Genomic DNA, 19911 nt, shown 5'->3' on the forward strand with positions numbered 1-19911 from the left:
CCCTAGGTGCTTGAGGAGTTTCAGAGTTTCTCACCAGCCTGATCTCTCCTGTCCCCACCCCAGGCCTTGCCCCTCCATCCTCTGCACAGGAAGTGGGCTGGCCCTGGGGTTTTCGTCTGTGCCGGCCTCCTCAGCCAGCTGCTACCTGGGCTGCCAGAGTTGGAGGGAGTCAGAGCTGGGCTCCGGGGGAGATGGCAGCGGAGAGATCCCGAGAGAGCGCACTGCGGCCCCATGTCTCAGCCAGGTGACTTTGCCCTCACCCTGCCGCTGCCTGGTTCCCAGCGACCTGGGGTCTCCCTCCCGGCCCTGCCAGCAGCTTGGGGCCGGAAGCGAAGGTCAAGGGACGGCTTCCAGCTCTCATCTCCTAGATGCCCCAGGAGGTTCCGCTGGAACTTCCATCTCCCAGCCCGCCTGGCCCCCAACCTTATCTTGAAATCCCTCCAGGATGAGGCAGGTCCTGATCAGGGTTTTGGCCTTGAAGAAAAAGCTGGTCCCTAGTTCTTCCCAGCCCACCCCTGGGGAAGCTGGGGGTTGCTCTGGGATAAGGGGCGTCCTAGCCCAGAAGGGGTGAGGAAAGAGGCAGGAGGACTGGGAGAGGGGAGGCCAGCTGAGCCCCGGATGGAGGACACTGGGTTGTGGGGTAGGGGGACACGTGAGCTCCTGCCGGGCGGCTGTGGAATGGGACCCATGTTGGGGAGGCATCCCGGTGTAAAGTGCTCCTTAAGAGGCTCTGGGGTGGGAGGGGCCCCTCTGAGACCTGGCGATGAAGTGGGGTTGTCTCCTCTCTGGGAGCCCTGGGTGGCAGCGGGGGCAGGGGGCACAGACTGGCAGATTTGAGTCCGGATTGTCCCTCCCTTGGCCGTGTGAGCAGACAGGTCTGTAGTGTCTCCAGGCACCACGAGAGTGGATAGGATTCCATCTCTGGGGCTGGCCTTTCTCCCGGGGGACAAGGCCTCCTGTCCTGAACTGTGTTTGGAGACCTCAACGGGGGGTGGCGGGGGCCAGAGCCATTTCTGAGGGTGCCCCCTCCTAGCCCTACAGCCTGGATTCCGAACCCACCTGGGGAGATGCTTCTGGAGTTAAACAGCAAGAGGCCAGCTCCCCGCCCCTCCGCCCACCACCTTGTGTGTTGGGGGTCGGTGGCCAGGAGGATGAGGCGAGATGCTGCCCATCACAGCTGGTGGTCTGGCTGTGGAGCTCCTGCCTCTGGTCCTCACCCCACCGCCCCCTGCCCCCCACCCCCACGCCTCCTGCCCCCAGCGCCCTGTGGCCCACAGTTTCAGCCCCAGCATTGGCGGGAAATCAGGCAGTACTGACCCAGTTCAACCCCCGGCTCGGCCCCACTCTGGCCTGGGCGAGAGGCTTACTGGCCTCAGCCTCCTCATCTGAGGAAAAGAGTCATAACGGTACCTCCTCCCAGGGTTGCTGCAGGGACGAAGCGGGGTGATATCTGCTGAGTGCTAAGGACCTGGGCACAGAATGAGAGTCGAGTATTAGTCACCAGCCCTGTCACCATTCCCGTCCTCATCCCTGTCACCGTCATCACCGTTGCCATCATCACTGTCATCTCCTCACTTGGAATCAATTGACTGGCTTTGAGTCCAGCTTCCTGGGGCAGCGCTGAGTTCAGTCTTGGCATCTGTCGCGGGGGTGGTGGGGGTGACGACAGCTACCTTCCAGGGTTCCTGGAACCCTTCAGGGTGCCCCCATGAAGGGCAGGGAGTGCGGGTGTGCGTGCGAACCCAGGGCTCATGGGGCTTAGGACTCAGAGGTCCTCCTTGCTCTCCCTGAGGCTGGGCCTGTGGCCTTGAGCAGGTTCCTTAACCTCCCTGAGCCTCAGTTCCCTGCCTGGCCGGAGGGTGCAGCCTCAGCGCCATCCTGGAGCCCTCCCTGCCCCGACCGGCTCAGGAACAGCCCACACTCCCCTCTCTGTGCCCTTTGCAATCGTGATGTACATCGCTGCGCCCTTTCTGCTATGAGTGGTGGGGAACTCGTTGTAGACGGTGTTTCTGCTCCAGCTGGCTCGCCGCGGCTGGGGCTGTGGTTTGGCCTTGACCTTCCTGTGATCTTGTATGCCTTTGCCCCGAATCTCCTCCTGTCATCCTGAAGCTCTATACCAGGTCCTGTCCTGGGCATGGGCTTGCCTTGCTGACTGGTGTTGGCCAGGGGCGGCACCCTCCAGGGGGCAGATAGTACCCATGCTCCCAGGCCATGACTGAGTGAGTAGGGGGGCACAGGGAGGCTTACTGGACCCCTTTAGGGTCTGAACGCTGTGCCCTGTGCTGTGGGGGGGTCCCCAAGGAAAGAGGCAACCAGCCCCCATCCCCTATCCCCACTGGGGAGCTTCTCCTCCTGTGCGGATGCTGGGCTGGGGACTCCTTTTCAAACTCAAGCCAGACACCTGACAGTTGGCCTGTGCCCTTGCTGGGCCCTGATTCCTCAACTCCAGGGGCGGAGGGCTGGTGACCTTACCTCTGGGACCAGTGCCTGGGACAGGGTCTGGGCAGGGCCGAAGGATGTGAGGGAACAGGCTCTGTGGGCAAGCGAGCGGGGGATGAAATCCCAGCTCTGCCTCTTCTGCACACATGACCTTGGCGGGTGAAGGACTCAGAGCTTTTGTTTCTTCATCTGTGTAAGGGGATAATACAAGCACCCAGCCCCTAGCCTCCAGGGAGAGAAGAGGATCTAGTATACGTAAATTGCTGGGCACAGTGGGAATGCTCAGTACACCCCCAAGTATTGCAGTGACTTAGTCCGTGAGTATCGAGCGTGTCGCCCATCTCAGTGGTGGGGGGAGACAGAGTCAGAGAAGTTACAGGAGCCACTGTCTGGGCCCTGGGTCCGCCCTGACTTGGATTCCACACCTGCCTCTGATCAGCTCTGTGATCTTGGGCAGTTTATTTTACGTCCCCGTGCCTCAGTTTCCCCATCTGAAAATACAGATAATGAGAGGATCTCCAGTAGAGTTTTTGCTGCTTTATTTAAAGAACAGAGCATAGCCTGGCTTCTAGGAGCCTCCTGATGATGGTTTTAGGTGTGACTAAGAGTGCAGCAGGAAAGGGAAGAGGTGAGCTGTAATCCGAGCTCTGTGCTGGTCTCCCTGTGTGGACCTGAGCGAATCTTTCCTTTTTCTGGGCCTCAGTTTCCCCAGCTTTTGGACAAGGGCATGGGCTCTTTCAGAGAGCCCTCTGAGCCCTGACAATGTATGGCTCCCCAAATCCCCAAAGGAAGGGAGCATGTGTGGGGCTGAGGGACCAGCAGGTGCAAAGGCCCTGAGGCTGGATGGTATTGGCAGAGCAGAACGGGCCACCCTGAGATGGGCAGGGCTCGGCCCGCCTCTCGCAGCGACCAGGGACCTGGAGCAGGTGTTTACTTGTGTTTTCTCCCCCTTTCTTTCCCCCAGGGCTCTCTTCCCCAGCTCCCACCCGTGGATGTGATGGCAGCGCCAGCTCTGTCCTGCTATCTGTCCCTCCTTGTCTTCCTCCTGGCCCTGGCCATCCCTCAGGGAGTCACAGCGACAGATGGTGAGGACCTTGGCATCTGGATAGCTGTTCTTTCTCTTGGGAAGGCGGCCAACCCTTGTAGAACCCCTTTCAGGACCCCCGCTTCTGGGCAGAGATCCTTCAGCAGGGGCAGGAGGGAGGCGAGGGCAACGGGACGAGCGATCAGGCGTCCACCTTCTCCCTTGGCCCCTCTGCGGCCAGCCACTCATGCCTCATCTTGTTAGCAGACACCCCCAAGCTCACATGCTTCTACAACTCAAAAGCCAACATCTCCTGTGCCTGGAGCTGGGACGGGGACCCACAGGCCTCGTCCTGCAAGATCCATGCTTGGCCAGATAGACGGTGAGTGTGGGGTTGACCAGCAAGAAGGCAGCATCTCGGGATTGGTGTGCGGGGTGGTCGTGGGGGGTGTTCCTATAATCTTAGACTCTTGGGACTCCTTCCTGGCAGACTCTAAGATGTTGCACTTTGAGAATCTGGATTGATAGGACCCACAGACTCTTGGTGTCCCTGAAGTCTGGAAAACAAAAGGGCTAGATATTTAGACTCCTGGAACCAGGGTGGGAGTGAGGAGTGGGGGTCCAGGCTGCAGGGGAGGGGCTGGAGATGAGCTACACAGGGTAGTTTGGGGACACTGGGCTGTGAGACTGATGGGTCAAGACTAGTCGACTTCAGAAGCAAGGGGCGGGGGAAGAAAGGGGGTTCCCTAAGCTTTCGGAGAGATATCTAGAGCAGCTCTGGAAAGAGGGGCCTGGGCATGGTTGGGATTCTGGGGGCTGGGAGGGAGTCAGGGAAGGGGCTGCTGTGATCTGTGCATCTTGATGGCAACAGCAAAGGTGGCTTTGGGTTTGGCCGTGGTCTTGGGTGGGTAGTGATTCCACAAGGTTGCAAGGGCCCCTTCCAGCCCCGAGGGAAGACTCTGGAGGGCTTCAGGTGGGGAGGCCGACATGTCCTGCACTGTTTGCTTCTAGAAGATCACTGTGGCTACTGTGAGGCCAGGCTGGGGAGGACAGGAAAAGGTGCTCGTGATGGGAGGGGAGCAGGTGGGGGGATGGGGGTCTCTACGGAGGTTGGCATAGAGCCTGCACAGACTGGCCTTGCTGCAGGGGTGGGGCCATCCCGAGGGCTGGCTCTGGGGGTCCCTCTTTTTGTCCTAAGGAGGTTCTTTTGCCTTGAAAGGCCTTGGAACAGATCCTGCGAGCTGCTCCCACTGAGCCCGGCGCTCTGGGTCTGTCACCTGATTCTTGGATCCCCAGATGTGAGTACTGAGAGCTGAGAAGAGAGCCCAGGGGTGGGCAGGTGCGGGGCGGGGAGCTTCCAGGGCAGAGCGGGGCCCAGAGAGCCCAGTGGCTTTGGCTATAGTCGGTGGCACAGCAGGCTGCCCCGGGGCAAGAGAGACAGAAGGAAGCAGGGCGGCATCCAAAGGCCAGAACTCAGGGCTGACTGAGGCTTGAGAGATCTGTGGTCCGAGGGGCTCGGTCATTCCGCCTCTGCCTCACTCTTCTCCCCATGCTTTGTGGGTCCCGCGACACTTCTGTACTCTTTATCAGGTGTGGGGAGGGGTGCCCACCCGTAACAACACCCCCTCTGAGTCTTCCAAGGTCTTGGTAAGTGCAAGGCAGCATGGGCTTAAAAGTGTGGATCCTGGAGCTGAAGGTTTGGGTGCCTGGTCCCGGCTCCACTGTAACACCCACTGGGTGACATCAGGCAACTGCTGGTCCTAGGCTTCCCTTCTCAAAGTGGCAAGAATGACAGTACCTGCCTCGTAGAGCTGTTCTTTGTGTTAAAGCACTAAACACCGTGCCCAGAGCAGAGCATGCACTTGACTTTGAGGTCTGTGGATCCTGGGGACTTCGTGGGTGGGCTCCAGCACTGTCCCTTTCTTACCAGAGAGGAAACTGAGGCTCAGAGAGGCCCTGCCAGTGAGGGGCAGAGCTGGGACTGAACCGTCTAGATGGGCATGTGGCCACGTCCATGCATGGGCATCAAATTACTGTTGGTCACGCCGTCCTTGGCAGCAGCAGGCACTAGGGTTGCCCAGACCACCTTTTCCAGCCGTCATCAGGTCACACCCATTCTTAAGGGGCAGGAGAATGTGGAGATAGGCTCACACGTCTGGAGTCAGATGGCCATACCTGTCCCTGTGAGCTCTGCGGAGGGTCTGCCTTAGGACCCTGGCCCCACCTTTTCCTCGCTGTGTGACCTCAGGCAAAGCCCTAGCCCCTCTGAGCTTCAGCCTTCTCGGCTGCAGGACGAGAAGGGGCATAGGGCTTGTCTCACAGGGTGTTGAGTTAAATGAGAGAACGTGTGTCCCGCACGCAGAAGAGTGTGCGGACAGAGGATGAACCCAACGCAATATATTCCTGGCATCTTTATAAGGACTACGATCATAGTAATAATGACGATATTATCATTATCTGGAAACATCAGGCCCCTACAACAGCCAGACACAGCAAGGGGCAGCGTCCTTGGGTTGGAGAGGGAGGAATTGTTCCTAGCTCTGGGGACTCATACGGTCAAGTTCAAGTTTCACTCATGGTGGGCCCTGGGGCAGGTAGGTCAGAGGGACTGTGTCCTGAGTCCTGGACCTGAAAACACCACCTCAGAACCTAGAGCACAGATCTGGAGGGGACATGCATCAGATTTTCCTCCCACAGGGTGCTCTTCTGCACAGGGAGGAGGCTGCTGTAAGATGCTCATTCCACAGGCCTTGGTCAGGTGTCACAGCCTCAGGCTGTGTCTCTGTGGGAGCAGCGGTTACAGAGGCCTGGCTTTGAATCCAGACCCCCCTGCTGACCAGTGCGTGACTTTGGGCCACTCACCTGCATTATGAGGATGGTTTGCTCTGACCATCAGCTAGAGAAATGCCTAAGGCGCCCGAATAGTGCATGCCCTCGGGAGAGGCTTGCCGCGTGCCCATTTCCTTCCCCAAAAGCCAGGGTGTGGGAGTGGGGAGAGGTAGGCTGTCACACTCCAATCTGTTACACAGGTACAGTTCCAGACCTGCCTTCTCTTGGGGGCTCATCCTGTTTGCATGCCTCTTTGGATGGGGAACTCCCTCCCTTTCAAGGCGGCTCACTTCACTTTAGATCACGGATCAAACTCTGCTTGCTGCCTGTTTTTGTAAATAAAGCTTTATTGGCACACGGCCATGCCATTCTCCTACGGTGTCTCTGGTTGGTTTTCACAGGCCAGCAACAGAATTGAGTAGTTGCGACTGAGACCGTTTGACCTGCAAAGCTAGAAATATTTACTTTCTGCCCCCTCATGGAAAAAGCCTGCCGACCCCAGCCTTAGCCGGAGGGGCTCATGGAGGGGCCCCACTTTTGTTGTGGTCTTGGTCTTCCTCTCTCCTATCGTCCCCACCACCCATGCCCCATCCCTACCATGTCCTCCTCTTGCAGGCTCAGAGTCTGACCGCGGCTGACATTGTCAAAATGAGCGTGATATGCCACGAAGGGGGGAGGTGGAAGACACTGATGACCCAGGACTTCAAGCCCTTTGAGAATCGTGAGTGAGGAACTGGGAAGGGTAGGGGGACTGGGGCGGGCTGGGAACCCTCCGTCCTGTCTTTCCCTCTGGGACCCTCCCAGATCCAGTCTCTTTCCATACCCACGTGTGATCTCTCACTGCCCACTGCCCTCAGGCTGCAGTTCTGGCTCCTTCCCCTGATACTCAGCATCTGGCCTGGGCTTCCCAGTCGAGCGCTGCTCCTCTCCTGGCCTGTATTCCTGTCACAACCAAAGGCCAGCTCTCTGAATTCAACTTGCCCATTCATGCCTCTGAACCCTTGCATTTGTGGGTGCCACAGCCGAGAAGGCTCTTCCTATCAGAAAAGTTCCCCCTCACCATTCAAGGCGCAGTGAAGAGTCACCTCCACCAGGAAGCCTTCCCAGACTCTCCCAGCCCTTCATACCTCCTCTTTCAGGGTGTTTATGTTATTTCAGGGTCCTTACTGCCTGATTTGGGGACTGTCTCCCTCACTGGGCTGTAAGCTCCCTGAGGGCAGAACATCTATCTTCCCTAAGTCTCTACTCCAAGTACCCAGCACCAAGCCTTATCTGGGCAGTGCTCTGGGAAGGTTTTTGAATGACTGCCTGCCTGGCCCCATCGCCAGACCATATAAGGGAGAAAGGGCGAGATCTAGACAGGGTGCTCAATGCAGCCTTGACTTAACTGAATGGGGTTTGCCCAGAGTATCATTTCACACGTCTGAGCCTCAGTTTGCCCATCAAGAATGGGGAGAATCAGCTATTGGCTGGACCCTGGGTTGCCACAAGGAGTCTGTGAGTCTCTGACAGCTTAACACATGCCCACGAATGGTGTTATTCGTGTAGTTCAAGAGTCCCAAACTTAGAAAAACTTAGGTCAGTTTAATTTCAGAATTACTAAATCTTATAATCCTATAAGGATCCTGAGATTCAATTAAATGACATGAGACGATTCCTGTAAAGCTCTCAGATCCATTCTGGAGGCAGAGAACAGAGGCCTTCGCTTGTTTTCATGCAGCAGATTATCAGGTGCTTGAATCAGGTAATGGCTCCAGGCGCCAAGAATACGTCGGAGAACACATCCCCTGCCCTCAGGGAGCACACGGTCTGCTGGGAGAGACGGAAAATGAACAAAGAACCCCAAATAAATATTTGATGTGTCAGGTGGGGCTAAGTGCTGGGCAGGAAAATAAAACAGGTTAGGGGGTACAAGAAGGCTTCTCCAAGGAGGTGAGGGTCTCTGGGGGTGGGGAGGGTGCCCAGGAGGGAGAAGGAGCAGGTGCAAAGGTAGAGATGGGGGCGTGTCTGAACTTTATCCCCTTGGCATGGCATCGTGACCCAGCATCCCCCGAGGTCACTGTCTCTTCCTCTCTCTCACCTCCAGTTCGCCTGATGGCCCCCGACTTACTCCAAATCACCCACGTCGGGACCCACAAATGCAACATAACCTGGAAAGTCCCGCAGTCCTCCCACTACATTGAAAGTTACCTGGAGTTTGAGGCCCGGACAAGGTCCCCAGGCCACAACTGGGAGGTGAGTGCATGGCCTGGTCCCCACCTGCCCCGACTCCTCCCTCCAGTCCTGGTCACCCTGTCCAGGCTTCATGTCAGCAAAGCCACGGTAGTCCCCAGGTGGCCCCTGCTCCTCCCCTGTCCTGCCTGCTCTGGCCTCCCCGCCCCGTATGTGCCCCCCGACAGCCCTGGGGTTCCAGCTGGTGGCAGATGCCAGGGCTAGAGTTTACATAGCCAAGAGGCAGGTGACTATCCTCTGAGATTTCAGAGGCCCTGGGAAGTCACCTGTCCGTGCAGCTCTGTGCATGGATGGTGAGTGAGAGGGAGGGGTTCAGGATGCCCTTGGGGTTTGGGGCTGAGTAGTCAGGGATGCGGGGGGAGAGGGGCAGGGGAGGAGCTGGCAGGGAGGAATGCAGGCGTCACCCACTCAGCCTCCCAGCCAGCCCCTGCCATGGGAGGTGAGGTGGGCTGTGGACCCCCTCCACTCTGACAGCCCCCCGCCTCTCTCTGCCCCAGGAGGCCTCCGTGCTGATCCTCAGACAAAACCAGCAATGGATTTGCCTTGAGACGCTTACTCCGGGCACCTTGTATGAATTTCAAGTGCGGGTCAGGGCCCACCTAGGCAGTCACAAGGCTTGGAGTCCCTGGAGTCAGCCCCTGGCCTTCAGGACGAGGCCTGCAGGTACCAGGAGACAGAAGGGGTGGGACGGAGCTCAGACCGGAGGGGATGGCTGGTGGGGGAGGCCTGGGACTGGGGTACAGGGCTCAGCTCGAGTCGGGCTCACCTGCTATGGTTAGCCCACTCATTGTGACCCTGCAGAGTGAGCAGTGTGGTCGGAGTGGGCTGCTCGCATCCGGAAGCCTCAGTTTCTGCATCTGTAAAGTGGGTACTGTGCTACCTGGCAGACCTGCTGTGATGAGGCACGCGATGCCCCTTGTCAGCTCCCACGGCAGGTCTCCTGGGCCAGCCGGGACCTGCCAAGGCCTTGGGTCAGAGATCAGCCGGTCCCTAGGCACCAGGGTGGCTGCAGGGGGTGGCGGATGCTAGAGGGATCTGGGCGAGCAGGGGTGCTTCTCTAACCTCTCTTCCCGCTTCTCCTCCCGCCCCTGGGTGGCCTCAGGAGAGCGGACTCTGCCCTTTCCTTGGTTTGGCCATGTCATCGTGGGCATCAGCAGTGTCTTCGTCTTTCTCGTCTTGGTCTACTTGTTGGCCAACTGTCCGTACATCGGACCGTGGTAAGAGCCCTCCTTTCCTGCTCCTTCGTGCTCTCATCTGACACACACCCCCTGAGTGCTCAGGCCCTCGGCTCAGACCCCTGCTCAGACACACCCGTGCTCCCTCTGCCCTCCCCACAGTCCTCCCTGCCTGATACCTAGCTTTTCCCTGGCACCAACCCCCAAAGACGGAACCCCAGGGAACCAGCCTGAGGGGAGCCGGGGAGGGAGAGCCCCATGGAGACCCCGCTCAGAGCATGACTCTGAGTATGTGTGTGCACATATGTGTGTATGCGTGTGTGCAAATGCCTGCTGTCTCTATGTGTATGTGTCCTCGGGGATCTCTCTAGGTCCCTTTGTCGAGCCCCAGCTCAGTGGCAGGCCTGGTACCGAGTGCTGGGAATACAAGGGCAGGCTACATACATGCGGTCGCATCTTCATGGAGCTCATGGTCCCGTGGAAGGAGGCAGATGTTTATAAATCATATGCAAGTACAATGACACACCACGATAAAAGGGTAAAGGAAGGTACTTGATGGATTGGAAGTAGGCCACAGGGAGAGGAACCTCGGCTGGGGGATGGCCAGCAGAAACATGCCTAAGGAAGTGATGATTCCCTTGAAAGGAGGAGCTAACCAGGCATGGGGAGGGGATGGGGAGTGCATAGGCAAACAGAGGAAACAGGGTGTGCAAAGGCCCTACATTTATAACGCAAAGCAGCATTACAGCAACTGAGAGTTCAGGGAGGCAAGTGTGGTTGGAGACCAGAAGGGGCGGAGGAGAGGGCTCACCTGAGCCTGAACATCTAACTGGGGGGCAGCCAGGCTTTCTGGGTCCTTGAGGCTATGACCACATTTTTGAGGCTGATGCATACAGATACTGGGGCACTCAGTGTGGCAAGCAGAGCATGGGCTGGAATTCAGCACCCACTCACTACCCCCCTAAAACCGCTGCCCTTGGGCAGTGCACAACCTGAACGACCATCCATGACAGTCTGGACATGGAGACACACAATCTGGTCTCTTTCCTACCTCCTGCTTCCTTGTTCCTTGTTCACTCTACTCCAAACATTTGGCTCTGTGTAGTCCCTGACCACTCGGGCTCCTATGGTCCCCCACCCCCACATCCTTCTTTTGCACGGACCCCTGCTTTGTGTCCACAGAATGAATGGTCATGTTGCACACTTGGTTTGTGTCTGTCTCCCCAGTAGAATGTCAGAAAGAGACCTTCTCTGTTTGCCATTCTTGTGTCCCCAGGCCCCCACCCTCCCTTACTGGACATTTACTTCGTACTGATCCAACAGATGAATGCGGAATGGCTCTGTACCCTCCATTCAGCGCAGTGGGGTGCCAGCGGGACACCATGGCCCCTTTCCCTTTTCATCCTCATTCCCTCCCTCCTCCTCTCCTGTTCAGGCTGAAGAAGGTTCTGAAGTGCCACATCCCAGACCCGTCAGAGTTCTTTTCCCAGCTGAAGTCAGAGCATGGAGGAGATTTCCAGGTAGGAGTCTGGAGCTGGCGGAGAGAAGCAGGCATCTGGCTCAGGCTGGCAGGGGGGTGGCCAGAGGTGTGAGCGGGTGGGGAGGTGGTGGGTTTGCACTTTGCAACAGGAGACAAATACTAAAGTAAGCAGCCTCTGGGCTGGGTGTGGGTCCCTTTCCCCAGCTTGGGCACCACTATTCTCAGGCTGAATGGTACCTCCTGTCTGAGCCAGACAGTCTGGTTCTAATCCTGGCTCCAGCCCTTCCTGGCTGTGTGACCTCGGGCGCGTCATGGAATGTCTCTTGTGCTCAGCTTTCCCACTTGTGCAACAGGGAGGGAAACCTACGTGTGACTTACATGGATGGGCCCAAGATCACTGGCTGGCATGTAGTAAGTGCTCAAGGGGTCCTAGCTAGAATTTCGGTCACTGGTCTGTTGACTGAGCAGGACCTGCCCCTTCTCCGCACCACTCCCCCACCCACAACTTGTGCTGACTCTCTTAATGGGCAGCGGTTCCTCGCCCCCTGCAGAAAGCGCTGGGCAGGCCCCAACACCGTATCCTTGATGGTAACAATTCTTTGAGGTGCTTCTCATCAATCGAAGCAGAGTCACTGGGAAGGTGCTGGCCCAGAGAGTAGTAACCCTTAACCCCATTTAAACCTCAGTCGCCTCCCCTCCCGGAGCCCACGCTTGCTTCAGGAAGGAAGTGTTGTGGTGGAAAGGGGCTGTGGTGGGCTGCTTCTCTCACCACTCCCCTCCCCCGGCTCTCTAGATTTGATGGAGGATGAGGTCGGGGTGGAAGGCAATCAGCAGGAGTGTGGGAGGGCTGGAAAGCCATACTGGGCCAGAGATGTCAAGAGTTGGCTTTGGAGTTCCCTATTACGGCCAAAGAATTCTGAAATTCTTTGGAAAACTCCCAAGATTTGGGGATAGCTTGCCTACAGGTCTCTCGATGTCGGGGAATGGACCTCCTTAAAATTCTTCCTAAAGCCCTAAAGATAGTGAGCTCCCTGTCAACAGAGGCATTCTAACAAATCTTGGCTGACTGTATGTCAGAAATATAGCAGAAGGGACTCCTGGTTGGAGGCTGGACTGGATGCATCCTTAGTCCTCTTCCCGGGTGAAAACTTTCTGATTCTATGGGACTAGGGCCTTTTGAGCTGGGAGTGGGCTCCATCCTAGAGAGGTACCAACTGCTCTGTCTTCCCATGTGGTCATCCCCAGGTCTAGATGCTTGCCCCAGACCTGGGGTGTGGAAGGTAGATCCCAGGGAAGCCGTGGGATGCACAATGTGGTGAGGGTAGGGTCAAGGGGACCCCACCCTCTCCTCTGCATCTGGGTGGGAGGTCTGCTCCTCTCTCCCTACCCCAGGACCTCTAGCTACCAGGCCACAAGGTCCACTGCTCTGTCCAGGAGACCCGGGGATATGTGTGCCAGTGTGTAAGTGTGTGTGTGTGTGAAGGGGGATGTGTTCCTCCTTGCACCTGCCTCCCTGCCCCGTCCCCCCAACTTCAGGGCACTGAGGACGGAAGCCCAGGCCCAGGAAGTAGCTGACCCTCTGAGAGGGGCTGGCAAGGCCCTGGCACACCAGGCAGGGCTGGTCACGGCCCCGGCTTCTCCTTCTGGTTGCACAGCCCGTCCCCTCCTCCCTTGCCTCCTCCAGGGCTGGACCCCCTCCCCACCCCCCACCCGGAGCCTGCTCTCTCCCTCTCTTCCCAGCCTAGCAGGGGGAGGAGTGTAGGAGGAGCCCAATGGGTCTGGTCCGTGTGCTCAGGGGACGCCAGTCCAGCTGTTGAGGGCTCCCAGGACAGAGGGCTGTTGGGTCCCCATCACACCCCCTGAGGGCCTACTGTCCCTTTCGCTTCTGTGGGTGGTCTGCCTTTTACCCTGGGCCAGGGAGTCCTGCCTTCAGTTTCTTATTCTGACATTCTCCTGCTCACAATAAGGAAGTTTTAGGAAAGAGGGGGCTAAGTGTTGTGGGATTGAGGCTCAGAGAGGGGCAGTGACCTGCCCAGGGTCACACAGTCAGTGAGGACCAGGGCTCTCCGGACTCTGGAGCTACTGGGAAGGGCTCTGGCGGGTACTTTCTTCTCTCTGTGGAGGGACAGTGTGGCAGGAGGGGGCTGCACATCACGGGGGGGGGGGGGGTGGTGGCCAGAAAATGTCAGGACCATCTGCGCCCTCCAGAGATTTTGTCAGAGAGCCGGCTGTATGTTCAGGGCTAGGAGACGGCCCCCGTCTGGGCATCTGTAAGGTGGACAAGATGGGCTCCATTCGGGGCCCTTTCAGCTTTGACCCTGGTTTGCGGACTCACACACTGGGGCTAGTCCCTACCTGATGCACTGAGGCTTTCCCCCTTTGCCTGGTGCCTCGTGTGGTGCCAGGCTCACAGCACCATAAACAATCCTCATCGAAACAACACATCCCCTGGGCACCTACAGGAATCACCGTCTCCAGGCTGACCGAGAGCATTCTGCAAGCTGGTGTGTGGGGGTGGGGGGGGGGGTGTGTAGTCAGGGAGGCCTTCCTGGAGGTGGAAGCTCTGAGGAGACCGTAATGAGGAGTTGTTGCTGAGATTCTGGAGGCGGAGGCGTCCTACTCACCTTCCATCTGTTCTCTCTCCTGGCAGAAGTGGCTCTCCTCGCCCTTCCCCTCGTCATCCTTCAGTCCCAATACCCAGGCACCCGAGATCTCCCCGCTGGAGGTGCTGGACCGGGACACCAAGGCCACACAGTTGCTCCTGCTGCAGCAGAAGGGGCCCTCACCCTCGGCCGAGACCAGCGGCCACTCGCTGACCAGCTGCTTCACCAACCAAGGTTACTTCTTCTTCCACCTCCCGGATGCTCTGGAGATCGAGGCCTGCCAGGTGTACTTCAGCTATGACCCCTGCACAGAAGAGTCCGAGGAGGGCGGGGCTGGGGCACCTGAGGGGTCTCTCCTCCCACCCCTGCCACCCCTGCCACCCCTGCCAGCAGAAGACGATGCCTACTGCACCTTCCCCCCGGGGGATGACCTGCTTCTCTTCTCTCCCAGGCTCCTGGGTGGCCCCGGCCCCCCCAACACCATGGCTAGGGGCACTGGAGCCTGTGAAGAGAAGCTGCCCCCCTCTCTGCAGGAGGGAGCTCCCCGAGACTGGGCCCCCCAGGCCCTGGTGCCTCCCAACCCAGGAGCGTCTGACCCGGGGGACAGCCAGCCACCGCTGGAGCGTGCCCTGGGAGAAGCAAGAGAGGAGGTCCCGGCCCCTGGCCCCAGGGAGGGGATCAGCTTCCCCTGGGCTAGACCCCCCGGGCGAGGCCAGGTCGGAACCCCTGCCTCCTGCCTGACCCTGAACACCGATGCCTATGTGTCTCTCCAAGAGCTGCAGGAGCAGGACCCGGCTCACTTGGTGTAGACAGACAAGGCAGGCTGATGCCCACTGTTGTGCCAGGTCCGGGTGAGGACTCTTTGTCCTCAAGGCTTGCTGCCCCCTGGACATCCCTGCCCCGAGGGCCCCCACCCAGCCTTGCCCATTCGGGCATTCATTTCCAAATGGCAACTGCTGCTCCCTGGTCCTGTGGCCCAAGCTAAGAATTGCAGTGGGTGAGCACACTGTGACTCCCCTCAGCTGTCACGGAGTCCCATGGCTTTTGCCTCTAAAGCATCCCTCCTCTGGAGCCCTGCAAGGACTCTTCAGGGAGAGTTCTCGGGGTTCTCCAGGGATCTTCACCCTGTCCGCCTCACTGGGCTTCCTGCCCCAGTCCCACCCCCTCCTGCCCATCCTCCACAGGGCAGCCAGAGCTCTCTCTCTGAACCACAAACCATATGGCTCTGCTGCCCCTTGTTTAAAGCCCACCATGGCTCCCTGCTGCCCTCCGCACCACTTCTTGGCCTGGCTCTTGCTCCCCTGGCATCATGTTGGAACATTCCCTCCTAGAACCCTCCCAGTGGTCCTACTGAGCCACCAGCAGCTCCCTCACGCCCCCACACATTTGCACATGCTGTTCCCTGTACCTGCGGTGCTCTCTCCTCCCTCATCCAGGTGACCAAGCCCCTATGCCTCAAGGGTCCTTTCTGCTTCCTTTGGAGAGAAACTCTGCATCCATTAATGCGCCCGAACTTCAAGCTTCAGTATTACGGGATGGCTAGACAAAGTGGCCCTGTCACTTCGCCCTTGGGATCTCTTGTGACCTCAGAATACTTAGCTACTGCGTCCTTTCCACTGTGGCCCAATTTGTGATGCGAATCCCCACGGGGAAAGCAGACACTGGCTGGATCTTTCCATTGTGGTTTCATGGATTCGTAAGGCATGCTGCTGGGAAGTAAACCTCTCTTAGTGGCTGGTTCTGAGGCTGTCACAGAGAGTCTAGACCTCTCTTGGAGAGATCTCTTCCACAACTCAGGGGGCTGGCATGCTGCGTCCAGAAGGGCAACTCGCTTGGCACCCCTATCCTATTCCCTGTAGTGAACTATCTGGGACCACCTTGCTTGGACTCCCTGTGCCCGGCTGCCTTTACACAGGGGCCATCGTCCTCTTCTGAGGTCAAGACTCAGAGAGGCGAAGCCTCAGGCTCACTAGGCTCCAGCATGCCCATTCCAGCAAGAGCCTCGTCCCTTTTCACCGAAGTCCTCCCCGCAGCACAAACACAAGACTCGCACAGCTGACCCCTTCCTCCTCGGTTCTCCCCATCACCTCTCCACTTCTCTTCCTTCTGTCCCTGGCACAGATCACACCTGTGATGCCTGCCACAACCTTCCTCTCACAGTAGCAACCCCGGCGAGCAAAGGATTCTTTTCCAGATCCCTGATACGCGAGCGCGCTGAGCCAGCACTTATAGGCCCTGCTCCTAGCTGATTGGGTGCCTGACACAAGCCCACCCATAGGCCCACAAGCTTCTGCAGATGAGCTGGCTTAGAACAGAAGCTCCGCCCAGTCAGGGAGGCCCGGCCTGAACTAGCCAATCAGATTTCTGTCAGTCTTGAGCATTTCAACTCAGGGTCTTAAGAAGGGAGGTCCCTGGGAGCAGGTGCCTGTGCAGAAGGCTCTTGGAGAAGCCTGGGAAGCAGGAGTTCAACCCCGTTAGCAGCGGGCACTGGGTTCTGCTATAGAGACACCCGCTGACAGGGGGCTACCGACGGTTCGCTTAAGAGTCTCATTTTCCTTAAGTCCGAAATAAACTCCCTTTTCCTGAGGTTGTCTGAGTCTTGGATCCTTCCCACGGAAGAGCTTGAGCACTTGGTCACTCCTGCCATACGATGCCACGTGTTCTGGGCCACGAGGCTCCTCAGTCCTGGCCTGAGCATCAAACCGAAGCTCGGTGAGGAGACCCTTGCTCTGTGTCCCAGCGCAAGCCATGAAACCCCTCTGTGAGTCAGTTTCCACTTGAAAGAGTTCTTGGGACAGTTCTGGTTCTTAAGTCTTGGGCATTTGTGCCATATGGATGGATGTTCAATGACCTGTGTGTGCCATCTCTGTTATTGTTTACCTCATTATTTTTCTTCAAATCCTTCACTTTTTTGTTCACTTTTATTTAAAAAGAAAAATCTTTGTATTGCTTCTGTAAATGGAAAAGCTGATATTCCCTATAAATAAAAGGTAACTGTAAAAAGTAAATACGATAAAATAAAGTGCCTCAATTCTTCGCGGGCTGTAAGTCTGCTCTCTTAGGTTAAAGGGGAGGTTAACAAGTGTTGGGAAACTGTTGAAGACATGCCAGCCAGCCACAAATGGTGAGAAAGCAAAAAGATTGTAAAGGGGATATCTTTTTCACTAATAGGAGTCAGGTTTATCTTATTCTGTGTCTGGGCACCATCTGATATGGTCTCATGGGAAAATAAAAATAAAATATCATAAAAACATAGTTGATATATATATTTAATGTAATATAAATCAACATGCTATAAGCAGAATACACAATAAATATAAATCAAATAGAATATATAGAATTTTTAGTATATGTAAATAATATATAAATATATATTATACAAATTATATATGTGTGCATATAAATATATTTACATGCATATAAATATGTATAAATACACATGTGTGTGCATATATATATATATATATATATAAATATATATAAAACATTTTTTTCTTCTTTGTCTTTGACTCTGAATAGTTGGACCAGATTATGGATGGCAATATTGGGCATTCATAAAGATGCACCTGTAGCAGACATCACTAATCAATTTCACCCACTCATGGCAGACATTGCTAATTGATTATGGCTTTCCTTCCTGAAAAGTTTGAGGACAGCTTGAGATTCTGCAGGCAGGTCCCAATTGATCCTACCTGGCACCTGGTGACCTATCTGGACCCGATCATCCCTTGGATTCCTTCCTCAACAGAAGGTCTTATCTTCCCAGACTGATTTTCCAGGCAGGGAAAACTGAAGCTGAGGTGTTAGAGGCTGGAAAGCTGAGAGGGTCCTATGAGTAGCTGCGCCCAGGGAACCCAGCTGTCCCCACCAGGTGTGACGAGAGACTTGAGCTTGAGCTGGTGGTGAGCAGAATGGGTGGCCGCCTTACACCAGGCAGACTGATGGGCCAGAAGCCACAGTGTGACATGTCCAGGGTGGGATGGAGTTTGTGCCTTGGGAGATGGGGCAAAGAGGGAGCAGCTGGGAGGGGCAGAAAGGGTGAAGCGGAGACAGTCCTGCCTGGGTCAGATTGCAGGGAGGGGAGCAGCACCAGCTGGGGACCAGGCAGCCGAGGGCAGGGAAGATCTGTCAGATGCAGAGTGGGAAGCAGGAGGCAGCTGGGGCAGACTTAGGAGAGATAAGAGAGAAGGAGGGAGAGGTGGCCAGGCTTTCCAACCTCTCAGGTCTCCAATTTCTTTTTGTTTTTTTAATTTTTTATTTAAGTTAATTTTAATTAATATATAGTGTATTAGTAGTTTCAGGATAGCGTTTAGTGATTCATCAGTTGCATAGAACACCCAGTGCTTATGACATCACGTGCCCTCCTTAATGCCCGTCACCCATTACCACATCCCTCCGCCCCCTCCCCTCCAGCAACCCTCAGTTGGTTTCCCCTAGTTAAGAGTCTCTTATGGTTTGTCTCCGTGTTTTCGTCTTATTTTATTTTTCCTTCCTTTCCCCTACGTTCATCTGTTTTATTTCTTAAATTCTACATAAGAGCGAAATCATAGGGTGTTTTTCTTTCTCTGACTAACTTATTTCGCTTAGAATAATGCCCTCCAGTTCCATCCACGTTGTTGCAAATGGCAAGATTTCATTTTTTTTCTAATGGCTGAGTAATAGTCCACTATATAACACATATACCACATCTTCCTTATCCGTTCATCTTTTTTTTTTTTTAAAGATTTTATTTATTTATTTGACAGAGAGAGAGCACAAGTAGACAGACAGGCAGAGAGAGAGAGAGAGGAAAGCAGGCTCTCCGCTCAGCAGAGAGCCCGATGCGGGACTCGATCCCAGGACCCTGGGATCATGACCTGAGCCGAAGGCAACGGCTTAACCCACTGAGCCACCCAGGCGCCCCTCCGTTCATCTTTTGATGGACATCCGGGCTCCTTCCATAGTTTGGCTATTGTAGACACTGCTGCTATAAACATTGGGGTGCACGTGCTCTTTCGGATCACTGTGTTTGTGTCCTTTGGGTAAATACCCAGTAGTGTGATTGCTGGGTCATAAGGTAGCTCTATTTTTAACTTTCTGAGAAGCTCCACACTGTTTTCCAGAGCGGCTGCACCAGCTTGCTTTCCACCAGCAATGTAAGAGGGTTCCCCTTTCTCCCCATCCTAATAATAGACAACATCTATTATTTTGCAAATGTCTATTATTAATTTCAGCCATTCTGACCAGCTTGAGGTGGGATCTCATTGTGGTTTTGATTGATGTTTCCCTAACGCTTAGTGATGTTGAACATTTTTTCATGTGTTTTTTGGCCATTTGTGTGTCTTCTTTGGAGAAATGTCTGTTCATGTCTTCTGCCCACTTAAAAAAAAAGATTTTATTTATTTATTTGATATAGAGAGAGACATAGCGAGAGAGGGAACACAAGCAGGGGGAGTGGGAGAGGGAGATGCAGACTTCTCGCCAAGCCGGGAGCTGGCTGTGGCCTGGATCCCAGGACCGTGGGATCATGACCCCAGCTGAAGGCAGCTGCTTAACCGACTGAGCCACCCAGGCACACTTTTCTTTTCTTTTCATTTTTAAAAATTATATTTTCTTCTTGACTGGGTTATTTGTTCACACTCTGTTAGTTTCATCATCTCCCCAGTCATCTGGTATACCTGCTCTCCCCCCCCCCCACCTTCCAGCTCCACAGTCACTGAGCAATTTATGGTGGAAACTGTCCTTCCTTGGGTGAATAGCCCTATTCCATCTCTCTTAACGAGTAGCATCCTAGATGACTTCAAAAAAGATCAAGAAATGAATTTAGACACTGGGCCAGATACTTCCCCAGCATTATCCTTATCACCCGAAAAGACCCAGCCAGGCAGCTGTTATGTTTCCCCATTTTGCAGATTAGGAAACTGAGGCACAGGGAAGTTTAAAAATGCAGCTGGTGGTTGCTAGAACTGGGATTCAAACTCCCGTACCTCTGGCCACAGAGTTTTTGGCCCGTTGCATACACCAGGGCTGCATGGGAGACAATTACATGAATGGAGAAAAAACAAGCAAAATTCCATCCTAAGCTTCCCGGCAACCAGTTCAAAGATGAACACAGCAGCTCACTTGCCGTGATCGCAACTGTAGTTGAAA

The 19911-nt window shown here is 55.5% G+C and overlaps 1 protein-coding gene across 4 annotated transcripts; it reads left to right on the forward strand.

The window, feature by feature from the left end:
- Positions 1-133: 133 nt before the first annotated feature.
- IL2RB (interleukin 2 receptor subunit beta) lies at positions 134-16369 on the forward strand. Of its 4 annotated transcripts, none has more exons than XM_032346383.1 (10): positions 134-244; positions 3404-3524; positions 3728-3845; positions 4683-4761; positions 6908-7013; positions 8379-8527; positions 9022-9187; positions 9627-9741; positions 11135-11219; positions 13830-16369. In XM_032346383.1, the coding sequence occupies exons 2-10, from the start codon at positions 3437-3439 to the stop codon at positions 14589-14591; spliced, it is 1668 nt and encodes a 555-aa protein (XP_032202274.1). In that variant the 5' UTR covers positions 134-244; positions 3404-3436; the 3' UTR covers positions 14592-16369. The 4 variants fall into 4 exon arrangements, with proteins under 4 accessions (XP_032202274.1, XP_032202272.1, XP_032202273.1 ...); XM_032346381.1 differs by having other exon boundaries at positions 135-244; positions 3731-3845; XM_032346382.1 differs by lacking the exon at positions 134-244 and adding an exon at positions 1309-2756.
- The last annotated feature ends 3542 nt before the right edge of the window (positions 16370-19911 follow it).

This window comes from Mustela erminea, chromosome 6, assembly GCF_009829155.1.
Source record: "Mustela erminea isolate mMusErm1 chromosome 6, mMusErm1.Pri, whole genome shotgun sequence".
NCBI lineage: Eukaryota > Metazoa > Chordata > Mammalia > Carnivora > Mustelidae > Mustela > Mustela erminea.